The sequence below is a fragment of the Octopus sinensis genome, linkage group LG18 (assembly GCF_006345805.1).
Source record: "Octopus sinensis linkage group LG18, ASM634580v1, whole genome shotgun sequence".
In the NCBI taxonomy this organism is placed as follows: Eukaryota; Metazoa; Mollusca; class Cephalopoda; order Octopoda; family Octopodidae; genus Octopus; species Octopus sinensis.
Window position 1 is genome coordinate 6,481,818 of NC_043014.1, and position 12,500 is coordinate 6,494,317.

At 46.5% G+C, this 12,500-nt stretch overlaps 2 protein-coding genes across 6 annotated transcripts in view; both read left to right on the forward strand.

Annotated features, from left to right (window-relative positions):
• The window catches only part of LOC118766833, a 19,973-nt gene that overhangs the window by 6,494 nt on the left and 979 nt on the right, over positions 1 to 12,500 (forward strand). For both annotated transcript variants that reach the window (XM_036510672.1, XM_036510671.1), the window contains exons 3-4: positions 425 to 745; positions 12,355 to 12,484. In XM_036510672.1, coding sequence (XP_036366565.1) covers positions 425 to 745; positions 12,355 to 12,449 — 416 coding nt within the window. In that variant the 3' untranslated portion in view covers positions 12,450 to 12,484. The remainder of the gene's footprint in view (positions 1 to 424; positions 746 to 12,354; positions 12,485 to 12,500) is intronic.
• LOC118766836 lies at positions 4,393 to 7,091 on the forward strand. 4 transcript variants are annotated; one of them, XM_036510679.1, is made up of 4 exons: positions 4,682 to 5,006; positions 5,784 to 6,005; positions 6,228 to 6,677; positions 7,011 to 7,091. In XM_036510679.1, the coding sequence occupies exons 1-3, from the start codon at positions 4,915 to 4,917 to the stop codon at positions 6,562 to 6,564; spliced, it is 651 nt and encodes a 216-aa protein (XP_036366572.1). In that variant the 5' UTR covers positions 4,682 to 4,914; the 3' UTR covers positions 6,565 to 6,677; positions 7,011 to 7,091. The 4 variants fall into 4 exon arrangements, 2 of the variants coding, with proteins under 2 accessions (XP_036366572.1, XP_036366573.1); XM_036510680.1 differs by lacking the exon at positions 4,682 to 5,006 and adding an exon at positions 5,231 to 5,339; XR_005002745.1 differs by lacking the exons at positions 4,682 to 5,006; positions 7,011 to 7,091 and adding an exon at positions 4,393 to 4,453 and having other exon boundaries at positions 6,228 to 6,522.

A 12,500-nucleotide genomic window follows, 5' to 3' on the forward strand; every position in this document is an offset into this window, starting at 1 on the left:
GCGCGTGTGTGTGCGTGCGTGCGTGCGTGCGTGCGTATGTGTGTGTGTGTGTGCGTGTGTGTTTGTCCTCCCAACATCGCTTGACAACCGATGCTGGTGTGCTTACGTCCCCGTAACTTAGCGGTTCGGCAAAATAGACCGATAGAAAAAGTACTGGGCTTACAAAGAATAAGTCCTGGGGTCGATTTGCTCCAGCATAGCCGCAATCAAATGACTGAAACAAAAGTAAAAAAATAAAAGAGTATATAGACTCTACTTCACCTTCCTCTAGCATTGCTTTTTCTGGAAACATCAGCCCTAAAAGTTACCAGAGACACCTCAGGGTTCAGCATTCTAGTTTTGTATCAACGCTTTCATTTGTTTCAGCGCCTACATCCAGTTCGTTATTTTGATTCTATTATTCTAATGTCTGTTTTATTTTCAGTGAAATCTTCTCTTCACAGTCTGGAGCACGTCCACAACCATGATGCTGCAATGAAACACGTGGATGTATTCAACTGTACGGCACATGTTGCACTACCTTCTCAAAATGAAGTCGTCTTTCACTGGAAAGTAATGCACGGTTTTCAAATGACGAGCGAGAAATGGGACAAAGTGAATGTTTGGGGTTCGGACACATGCTATGCTAACGTAACTTCATCTTATCATCACCATTTGGGCCACGATCACTCCGCTAATCCTACAACCATTGCCTGTACAGTATTTCAAGAGACACGTACCAAAGTAGTCAATCAACCACACATGGGTAAGTAAATATTCTTTGTGTTTCATTGTTCACTGTATAAAGCTTTTCTATGTCCTCATACGAAGACCATTGTTACGGGTCTCCTGTTGTGATCCTTTAACAAAAATATTTAACCCTTTAGTGTTTAAACCGGCCATATCTGGCCCAAATATTCTACCTGTGTTATAATCAAACTGGGAATATCTAGCCCCTCAAACCTAACCTACATTGACATTCAAAAAATATACAATCACATCATTGAAACCTCAAAGCTATGAGATAATGCATAATTAATTCAAAACAATTTGAGTGAAAAAGTATTACATTTAACAGAGTAATCTGAACACTAAAGGGTTAAAAGTATTCCCTGCTGCTTGTCTTCTTGCAGACAGAAAACATTGTTGCATTCCTTAGATTTTACGGTTGAATGCACTGGCTCGGGAATGAAATTTGCTTAGGGGATGCAAACCCAGGTCCAAAAATATTTACAAACAGTGTCTTCTTTTTTGTTATTTTTGTTTTGTTCTTTGAGAAGGAACCTAACTTCAAGCTACTTTTTACACATCTCTTATTTACCGTTTTCTAAATTCGAGGAAAATAAGTAGGGCTGCAAATTTTGGTTCTGCACTCCACAAAAATTCTAGGGGGTGCACTTGCATCATCTCCACTCCCTGTTCCCGGGCCCATAAATATTCAAAGCGTTTTCTAAGATACATCGCCTCGAACTTCAACACTAATTAGGTCATTGATTTAATAGAAATCTCAACACTAATTAGGTTTCTTCTTTTTTCTTTTGCGGTCTAATATTTAGCTGGTTAAATGGCTTCAAGAAGCAGAAGTCAACTAAACGGTTTCTGAAGGTATTTCATAACAACCTTCCCTACTTGTAATTCATGTACACCTGTATATTAAGCACATCTGCCGTAATTGCTCTTTGGTAATCCTTCCAACCAATGAGAGCACATTGAAAGTAACACGTGCTTTCTTAGTTTGCATAACAGAATAGTTTCTCGTTAGGTTTGATATCACAGAGGGTTGCGCGTCAGCAGACTGATATTTTAAACTAGTATATGAAAATGTAGCGTACGTATAAACATCAGAGCATATATGTACTTATGCAGATATGAATTTATCCGTAAATATTAGGTTATTTTACATGAAATGTCACATTTTTAACTACTTGTTATTTCAGTCATTTAAAAACTCAATTATGTATACCCTGCATTTAATCTTGACTCTTTTTCTTTCCCAACAATATTGGTTTACAAAATTCATACCCGCAGACCTCATGAAAAGGATAACAACCAAACTATGTTGAGTGATTTTTTTCGTATGAGTACAAACTCATTCACTCTGCCGCAGAAGCTCTACGGAATATCAAGCGGGTCTTTGGTAATGGTTTTGTTGACATTAGAACTAGTCACAGATGGCTCAAAAGCTCTCGTTCAGGAGATGATAGCCTTGGAAATATACCAAGGGGTAGGCCCAAATCAGTTATTTGTTTCAGTTCCTGGAAATTGGTCATGCTGGAGCGTATCCGGAAAGTTTGTTATGGCCAAGAATCTTGAGGCTAATTTTCCTGCGACAAATATGTTTGCGGTAAAATTCCTAGAACGACGCTTCATCCGCAATTCCCATAGTTTCCCCCAGAAAGTCGTCTCTCTTGTGCTCCACTAATCCCATATAGAAATCCATGGTCGAGCTGACCGCATTGCCCGTCTGACTGAGAACTGTGAGCGCTTGGAGCCCTGTCTCTGTCTATGCTTGGTCCAGGACTGTCGCTTCGTCAAAGAGACGAGCAGCGGGTAGGCGCTTTTAACAAACGGCGTGCACACCTGATAGATTGCTTTGGTTGAACAAAATCCAAGAACAAAGATTCGAAAACTTTCAGCAGAATTCTAAATACAACTGTTTGTGGACACCTGTAAAACATTGGTCAAGTCAAAAGTCAAGAAAACGGATACGTTTCGTCCACATCAACTGAACGTGATTCAAAACAACAGACGCCTCGAAGTGTGCTCCTTGTTTCTTGACTGGAAAAAGACCATTTTTGCATCAAATCATTATTTGTGAAGAAAAATGGATGCTCTTTGACAACAGCAGGAGAACAGGACAGTGGTCAGATGCAGGAGAGTCACCTGAACACTACCCAAACCCACCATTGCACCCTAAAACGTTAGTGGTCACTCTATGGATGCTTTTTGACAACAGCAGGAGAACAGGACAGTGGTCAGATGCAGGAGAGTCACCTGAACACTACCCAGACCCACCATTGCACCCTAAAACGTTAGTGGTCACTCTATGGATGCTTTTTGACAACAGCAGGAGAACAGGACATTGGTCAGATGCAGGAGAGTCACCTGAACACTACCCAGACCCACCATTGCACACTAAAACGTTAGTGGTCACTCTATGGATGCTCTTTGACAACAGCAGGAGAACAGGACAGTGGTCAGATGCAGGAGAGTCACCTGAACACTACCCAGACCCACCATTGCACCCTAAAACGTTAGTGGTCACTCTATGGATGCTCTTTGACAACAGCAGGAGAGAAGGACATTGGTCAGATGCAGGAGAGTCACCTGAACACTACCCAGACCCACCATTGCACCCTAAAACGTTAGTGGTCACTCTATGGATGCTCTTTGACAACAGCAGGAGAACAGGACAGTGGTCAGATGCAGGAGAGTCACCTAAACACTACCCAGACCCACCATTGCACCCTAAAACGTTAGTGGTCACTCTATGGATGCTCTTTGACAACAGCAGGAGAACAGGACAGTGGTCAGATGCAGGAGAGTCACCTGAACACTACCCAGACCCACCATTGCACCCTAAAACGTTAGTGGTCACTCTATGGATGCTTTTTGACAACAGCAGGAGAACAGGACAGTGGTCAGATGCAGGAGAGTCACCTGAACACTACCCAGACCCACCATTGCACCCTAAAACGTTAGTGGTCACTCTATGGATGCTTTTTGACAACAGCAGGAGAACAGGACATTGGTCAGATGCAGAAGAGTCACCTGAACACTACCCAAACCCACCATTGCACCCTAAAACGTTAGTGGTCACTCTATGGATGCTTTTTGACAACAGCAGGAGAACAGGACAGTGGTCAGATGCAGGAGAGTCACCTGAACACTACCCAGACCCACCATTGCACCCTAAAACGTTAGTGGTCACTCTATGGATGCTTTTTGACAACAGCAGGAGAACAGGACAGTGGTCAGATGCAGGAGAGTCACCTGAACACTACCCAGACCCACCATTGCACCCTAAAACGTTAGTGGTCACTCTATGGATGCTCTTTGACAACAGCAGGAGAGAAGGACATTGGTCAGATGCAGGAGAGTCACCTGAACACTACCCAGACCCACCATTGCACTCTAAAACGTTAGTGGTCACTCTATGGATGCTCTTTGACAACAGCAGGAGAACAGGACAGTGGTCAGATGCAGGAGAGTCACCTAAACACTACCCAGACCCACCATTGCACCCTAAAACGTTAGTGGTCACTCTATGGATGCTCTTTGACAACAGCAGGAGAACAGGACAGTGGTCAGATGCAGGAGAGTCACCTGAACACTACCCAAACCCACCATTGCACCCTAAAACGTTAGTGGTCACTCTATGGATGCTCTTTGACAACAGCAGGAGAGAAGGACATTGGTCAGATGCAGGAGAGTCACCTGAACACTACCCAGACCCACCATTGCACCCTAAAACGTTAGTGGTCACTCTATGGATGCTCTTTGACAACAGCAGGAGAGAAGGACATTGGTCAGATGCAGGAGAGTCACCTGAACACTACCCAGACCCACCATTGCACCCTAAAACGTTAGTGGTCACTCTATGGATGCTCTTTGACAACAGCAGGAGAACAGGACAGTGGTCAGATGCAGGAGAGTCACCTAAACACTACCCAGACCCACCATTGCACCCTAAAACGTTAGTGGTCACTCTATGGATGCTCTTTGACAACAGCAGGAGAACAGGACAGTGGTCAGATGCAGGAGAGTCACCTGAACACTACCAAACCCACCATTGCACCCTAAAACGTTAGTGGTCACTCTATGGATGCTCTTTGACACAGCAGGAGAGAAGGACATTGGTCAGATGCAGGAGAGTCACCTGAACACTACCCAGACCCACCATTGCACCCTAAAACGTTAGTGGTCACTCTATGGATGCTCTTTGACAACAGCAGGAGAACAGGACAGTGGTCAGATGCAGGAGAGTCACCTAAACACTACCCAGACCCACCATTGCACCCTAAAACGTTAGTGGTCACTCTATGGATGCTCTTTGACAACAGCAGGAGAACAGGACAGTGGTCAGATGCAGGAGAGTCACCTGAACACTACCCAAACCCACCATTGCACCCTAAAACGTTAGTGGTCACTCTATGGATGTTCTTTGACAACAGCAGGAGAACAGGACATTGGTCAGATGCAGGAGAGTCACCTGAACACTACCCAAACCCACCATTGCACCCTAAAACGTTAGTGGTCACTCTATGGATGCTCTTTGACAACAGCAGGAGAACAGGACAGTGGTCAGATGCAGGAGAGTCACCTGAACACTACCCAGACCCACCATTGCACCCTAAAACGTTAGTGGTCACTCTATGGATGCTCTTTGACAACAGCAGGAGAACAGGACAGTGGTCAGATGCAGGAGAGTCACCTGAACACTACCCAGACCCACCATTGCACCCTAAAATGTTAGTGGTCACTCTATGGATGCTCTTTGACAACAGCAGGAGAACAGGACAGTGGTCAGATGCAGGAGAGTCACCTGAACACTACCCAAACCAACCATTGCACCCTAAAACGTTAGTGGTCACTCTATGGATGCTCTTTGACAACAGCAGGAGAACAGGACAGTGGTCAGATGCAGGAGAGTCACCTGAACACTACCCAAACCCACCATTGCACCCTAAAACGTTAGTGGTCACTCTATGGATGCTCATTGACAACAGCAGGAGAACAGGACAGTGGTCAGATGCAGGAGAGTCACCTGAACACTACCTAAACCCACCATTGTACCCTAAAAGGTTAGTGGTCACTCTATGGATGCTCATTGACAACAGCAGGAGAACAGGACAGTGGTCAGATGCAGGAGAGTCACCTGAACACTACCCAGACCCACCATTGCACCCTAAAACGTTAGTGGTCACTCTATGGATGCTCTTTGACAACAGCAGGAGAACAGGACAGTGGTCAGATGCAGGAGAGTCACCTGAACACTACCCAGACCCACCATTGCACCCTAAAACGTTAGTGGTCACTCTATGGATGCTCTTTGACAACAGCAGGAGAACAGGACAGTGGTCAGATGCAGGAGAGTCACCTGAACACTACCCAGACCCACCATTGCACCCTAAAACGTTAGTGGTCACTCTATGGATGCTCTTTGACAACAGCAGGAGAACAGGACAGTGGTCAGATGCAGGAGAGTCACCTGAACACTACCTAAACCCACCATTGTACCCTAAAAGGTTAGTGGTCACTCTATGGATGCTCATTGACAACAGCAGGAGAACAGGACAGTGGTCAGATGCAGGAGAGTCACCTGAACACTACCCAGACCCACCATTGCACCCTAAAACGTTAGTGGTCACTCTATGGATGCTCTTTGACAACAGCAGGAGAACAGGACAGTGGTCAGATGCAGGAGAGTCACCTGAACACTACCTAAACCCACCATTGTACCCTAAAAGGTTAGTGGTCACTCTATGGATGCTCATTGACAACAGCAGGAGAACAGGACAGTGGTCAGATGCAGGAGAGTCACCTGAACACTACCAGACCCACCATTGCACCCTAAAACGTTAGTGGTCACTCTATGGATGCTCTTTGACAACAGCAGGAGAACAGGACAGTGGTCAGATGCAGGAGAGTCACCTGAACACTACCCAAACCCACCATTGCACCCTAAAACGTTAGTGGTCACTCTATGGATGCTCATTGACAACAGCAGGAGAACAGGACAGTGGTCAGATGCAGGAGAGTCACCTGAACACTACCCAGACCCACCATTGCACCCTAAAACGTTAGTGGTCACTCTATGGATGCTCTTTGACAACAGCAGGAGAACAGGACAGTGGTCAGATGCAGGAGAGTCACCTGAACACTACCCAGACCCACCATTGCACCCTAAAACGTTAGTGGTCACTCTATGGATGCTCTTTGACAACAGCAGGAGAACAGGACATTGGTCAGATGCAGGAGAGTCACCTGAACACTACCTAAACCGACCATTGTACCCTAAAACGTTAGTGGTCACTCTATGGATGCTCTTTGACAACAGCAGGAGAACAAGACAGTGGTCAGATGCAGGAGAGTCACCTGAACACTACCCAGACCCACCATTGCACCCTAAAACGTTAGTGGTCACTCTATGGATGCTCTTTGACAACAGCAGGAGAACAGGACAGTGGTCAGATGCAGGAGAGTCACCTGAACACTACCCAACCCACCATTGCACCCTAAAACGTTAGTGGTCACTCTATGGATGCTCTTTGACAACAGCAGGAGAACAGGACAGTGGTCAGATGCAGGAGAGTCACCTGAACACTACCCAAACCCACCATTGCACCCTAAAACGTTAGTGGTCACTCTATGGATGCTCTTTGACAACAGCAGGAGAACAGGACAGTGGTCAGATGCAGGAGAGTCACCTGAACACTACCCAGACCCACCATTGCACCCTAAAACGTTAGTGGTCACTCTATGGATGCTCTTTGACAACAGCAGGAGAACAGGACAGTGGTCAGATGCAGGAGAGTCACCTGAACACTACCCAGACCCACCATTGCACCCTAAAACGTTAGTGGTCACTCTATGGATGCTCTTTGACAACAGCAGGAGAACAGGACAGTGGTCAGATGCAGGAGAGTCACCTGAACACTACCCAACCCACCATTGCACCCTAAAACGTTAGTGGTCACTCTATGGATGCTCTTTGACAACAGCAGGAGAACAGGACAGTGGTCAGATGCAGGAGAGTCACCTAAACACTACCCAAACCCACCATTGCACCCTAAAACGTTAGTGGTCACTCTATGGATGCTCTTTGACAACAGCAGGAGAACAGGACAGTGGTCAGATGCAGGAGAGTCACCTGAACACTACCCAGACCCACCATTGCACCCTAAAACGTTAGTGGTCACTCTATGGATGCTCTTTGACAACAGCAGGAGAACAGGACAGTGGTCAGATGCAGGAGAGTCACCTGAACACTACCCAGACCCACCATTGCACCCTAAAACGTTAGTGGTCACTCTATGGATGCTCTTTGACAACAGCAGGAGAACAGGACAGTGGTCAGATGCAGGAGAGTCACCTAAACACTACCCAGACCCACCATTGCACCCTAAAACGTTAGTGGTCACTCTATGGATGCTCTTTGACAACAGCAGGAGAACAGGACAGTGGTCAGATGCAGGAGAGTCACCTGAACACTACCAAGACCCACCATTGCACCCTAAAACGTTAGTGGTCACTCTATGGATGCTCTTTGACAACAGCAGGAGAACAGGACAGTGGTCAGATGCAGGAGAGTCACCTAAACACTACCCAAACCCACCATTGCACCCTAAAACGTTAGTGGTCACTCTATGGATGCTCTTTGACAACAGCAGGAGAACAGGACAGTGGTCAGAGGCAGGAGAGTCACCTAAACACTACCCAAACCCACCATTGCACCCTAAAACGTTAGTGGTCACTCTATGGATGCTCTTTGACAACAGCAGGAGAACAGGACAGTGGTCAGATGCAGGAGAGTCACCTGAACACTACCCAGACCCACCATTGCACCCTAAAACGTTAGTGGTCACTCTATGGATGCTCTTTGACAACAGCAGGAGAACAGGACAGTGGTCAGATGCAGGAGAGTCACCTGAACACTACCCAGACCCACCATTGCACCCTAAAACGTTAGTGGTCACTCTATGGATGCTCTTTGACAACAGCAGGAGAACAGGACAGTGGTCAGATGCAGGAGAGTCACCTAAACACTACCAAAACCCACCATTGCACCCTAAAACGTTAGTGGTCACTCTATGGATGCTCTTTGACAACAGCAGGAGAACAGGACAGTGGTCAGATGCAGGAGAGTCACCTAAACACTATCCAAACCCACCATTGCACCCTAAAACGTTAGTGGTCACTCTATGGATGCTCTTTGACAACAGCAGGAGAACAGGACAGTGGTCAGATGCAGGAGAGTCACCTGAACAATACCCAGACCCACCATTGCACCCTAAAACGTTAGTGGTCACTCTATGGATGCTCTTTGACAACAGCAGGAGAACAGGACAGTGGTCAGATGCAGGAGAGTCACCTGAACACTACCCAAACCCACCATTGCACCCTAAAACGTTAGTGGTCACTCTATGGATGCTCTTTGACAACAGCAGGAGAACAGGACAGTGGTCAGATGCAGGAGAGTCACCTGAACACTACCCAGACCCACCATTGCACCCTAAAACGTTAGTGGTCACTCTATGGATGCTCATTGACAACAGCAGGAGAACAGGACAGTGGTCAGATGCAGGAGAGTCACCTGAACACTACCCAGACCCACCATTGCACCCTAAAACGTTAGTGGTCACTCTATGGATGCTCATTGACAACAGCAGGAGAACAGGACAGTGGTCAGATGCAGGAGAGTCACCTGAACACTACCCAGACCCACCATTGCACCCTAAAACGTTAGTGGTCACTCTATGGATGCTCTTTGACAACAGCAGGAGAACAGGACAGTGGTCAGATGCAGGAGAGTCACCTGAACACTACCCAAACCCACCATTGCACCCTAAAACGTTAGTGGTCACTCTATGGATGCTCTTTGACAACAGCAGGAGAACAGGACAGTGGTCAGATGCAGGAGAGTCACCTGAACACTACCCAGACCACCATTGCACCCTAAAACGTTAGTGGTCACTCTATGGATGCTTTTTGACAACAGCAGGAGAACAGGACAGTGGTCAGATGCAGGAGAGTCACCTGAACACTACCCAGACCCACCATTGTACCCTAAAAGGTTAGTGGTCACTCTATGGATGCTCTTTGACAACAGCAGGAGAACAGGACAGTGGTCAGATGCAGGAGAGTCACCTGAACACTACCCAGACCCACCATTGCACCCTAAAACGTTAGTGGTCACTCTATGGATGCTCTTTGACAACAGCAGGAGAACAGGACAGTGGTCAGATGCAGGAGAGTCACCTGAACACTACCCAGACCCACCATTGCACCCTAAAACGTTAGTGGTCACTCTATGGATGCTCTTTGACAACAGCAGGAGAACAGGACAGTGGTCAGATGCAGGAGAGTCACCTGAACACTACCCAAACCCACCATTGCACCCTAAAACGTTAGTGGTCACTCTATGGATGCTCTTTGACAACAGCAGGAGAACAGGACAGTGGTCAGATGCAGGAGAGTCACCTGAACACTACCCAGACCCACCATTGCACCCTAAAACGTTAGTGGTCACTCTATGGATGCTCTTTGACAACAGCAGGAGAACAGGACAGTGGTCAGATGCAGGAGAGTCACCTGAACACTACCCAGACCCACCATTGCACCCTAAAACGTTAGTGGTCACTCTATGGATGCTTTTTGACAACAGCAGGAGAACAGGACAGTGGTCAGATGCAGGAGAGTCACCTGAACAATACCCAGACCCACCATTGCACCCTAAAACGTTAGTGGTCACTCTATGGATGCTCTTTGACAACAGCAGGAGAACAGGACTGTGGTCAGATGCAGGAGAGTCACCTGAACACTACCCAGACCCACCATTGCACCCTAAAACGTTAGTGGTCACTCTATGGATGCTTTTTGACAACAGCAGGAGAACAGGACAGTGGTCAGATGCAGGAGAGTCACCTGAACAATACCCAGACCCACCATTGCACCCTAAAACGTTAGTGGTCACTCTATGGATGCTTTTTGACAACAGCAGGAGAACAGGACAGTGGTCAGATGCAGGAGAGTCACCTGAACACTACCCAGACCCACCATTGCACCCTAAAACGTTAGTGGTCACTCTATGGATGCTCTTTGACAACAGCAGGAGAACAGGACAGTGGTCAGATGCAGGAGAGTCACCTGAACACTACCCAGACCCACCATTGCACCCTAAAACGTTAGTGGTCACTCTATGGATGCTTTTTGACAACAGCAGGAGAACAGGACATTGGTCAGATGCAGGAGAGTCACCTGAACACTACCCAAACCCACCATTGCACCCTAAAACGTTAGTGGTCACTCTATGGATGCTTTTTGACAACAGCAGGAGAACAGGACATTGGTCAGATGCAGGAGAGTCACCTGAACACTACCCAGACCCACCATTGCACCCTAAAACGTTAGTGGTCACTCTATGGATGCTCTTTGACAACAGCAGGAGAACAGGACAGTGGTCAGATGCAGGAGAGTCACCTGAACACTACCCAGACCCACCATTGCACCCTAAAACGTTAGTGGTCACTCTATGGATGCTCTTTGACAACAGCAGGAGAACAGGACAGTGGTCAGATGCAGGAGAGTCACCTGAACACTACCCAGACCCACCATTGCACCCTAAAACGTTAGTGGTCACTCTATGGATGCTCTTTGACAACAGCAGGAGAACAGGACAGTGGTCAGATGCAGGAGAGTCACCTGAACACTACCCAGACCCACCATTGCACCCTAAAACGTTAGTGGTCACTCTATGGATGCTTTTTGACAACAGCAGGAGAACAGGACAGTGGTCAGATGCAGGAGAGTCACCTGAACACTACCCAGACCCACCATTGCACCCTAAAACGTTAGTGGTCACTCTATGGATGCTCTTTGACAACAGCAGGAGAACAGGACAGTGGTCAGATGCAGGAGAGTCACCTAAACACTACCCAAACCCACCATTGCACCCTAAAACGTTAGTGGTCACTCTATGGATGCTCTTTGACAACAGCAGGAGAACAGGACAGTGGTCAGATGCAGGAGAGTCACCTGAACACTACCCAGACCCACCATTGCACCCTAAAACGTTAGTGGCCACTGTATGGTGGTCTGTGAAGGGAGTTATTCATTATTCATTTTTGCAACAAAGAAAGACGGTAACAGCAACATCGTATTGCCAGGAAATTGATTGTATTCATCAGAATTTGAAAAAGAAGCAACCCAGACTAGTGAAGAGAGATGGTCCAGTTCTGCTCCATGACAATGTATGTCCTCACACTCCTCGAGTTACGGTCTAGAAGTCGCAAAACCGGAATAATTATGAGATTTTGCAACATCCTCCCTATTCCCCTGATATTTCTCCTACTAATTATCACTTATTCAAGCATTTTGGGCTTTTCATAAGCAATAAAACATTCTTAAATAGAGAAGAGGTAATTGAAGCACTCGGACAGTTTATCCCAGGAGAAAAGATGAATTGTTTTTTTAAAGATGGAGGATATGACATGGAAAAACGTTGGGTAAACGTCTTAAATGAACATGGATCATACTTTGATTAAATAAATCAGTTCTCTAACACTTCTGAAACATTTTATTGTTACCTTTCAAATACATTTTACGTGAAACAACCTTATATTTTCATTGAAACATCTACATTTTGCCTTACAGGTTTTCCCAGCGCTGCTTCTGGTATGTTGTACACTAAATGGATTTTGGTCGTCAATCTCATTCTTCTGTTTTTGGTTGCTGCAATTTCTCGATAGTGTCATCTTTTTTTTGCACAAAGACGATAACGAAGGTTTGTAAAGATAAAT

Coding starts and splice junctions, on each gene's coding strand:
- LOC118766836 (XM_036510679.1), top strand. CDS start 4,915: ATGCTCTTTGACAACAGCAGGAGAACAGGACAGTGGTCAGATGCAGGA. Junction 5,007..5,783: donor CCACCATTGCACCCTAAAAC/GTTAGTGGTCAC, acceptor GTACCCTAAAAG/GTTAGTGGTCACTCTATGGA. Junction 6,006..6,227: donor CCACCATTGCACCCTAAAAC/GTTAGTGGTCAC, acceptor GTACCCTAAAAG/GTTAGTGGTCACTCTATGGA.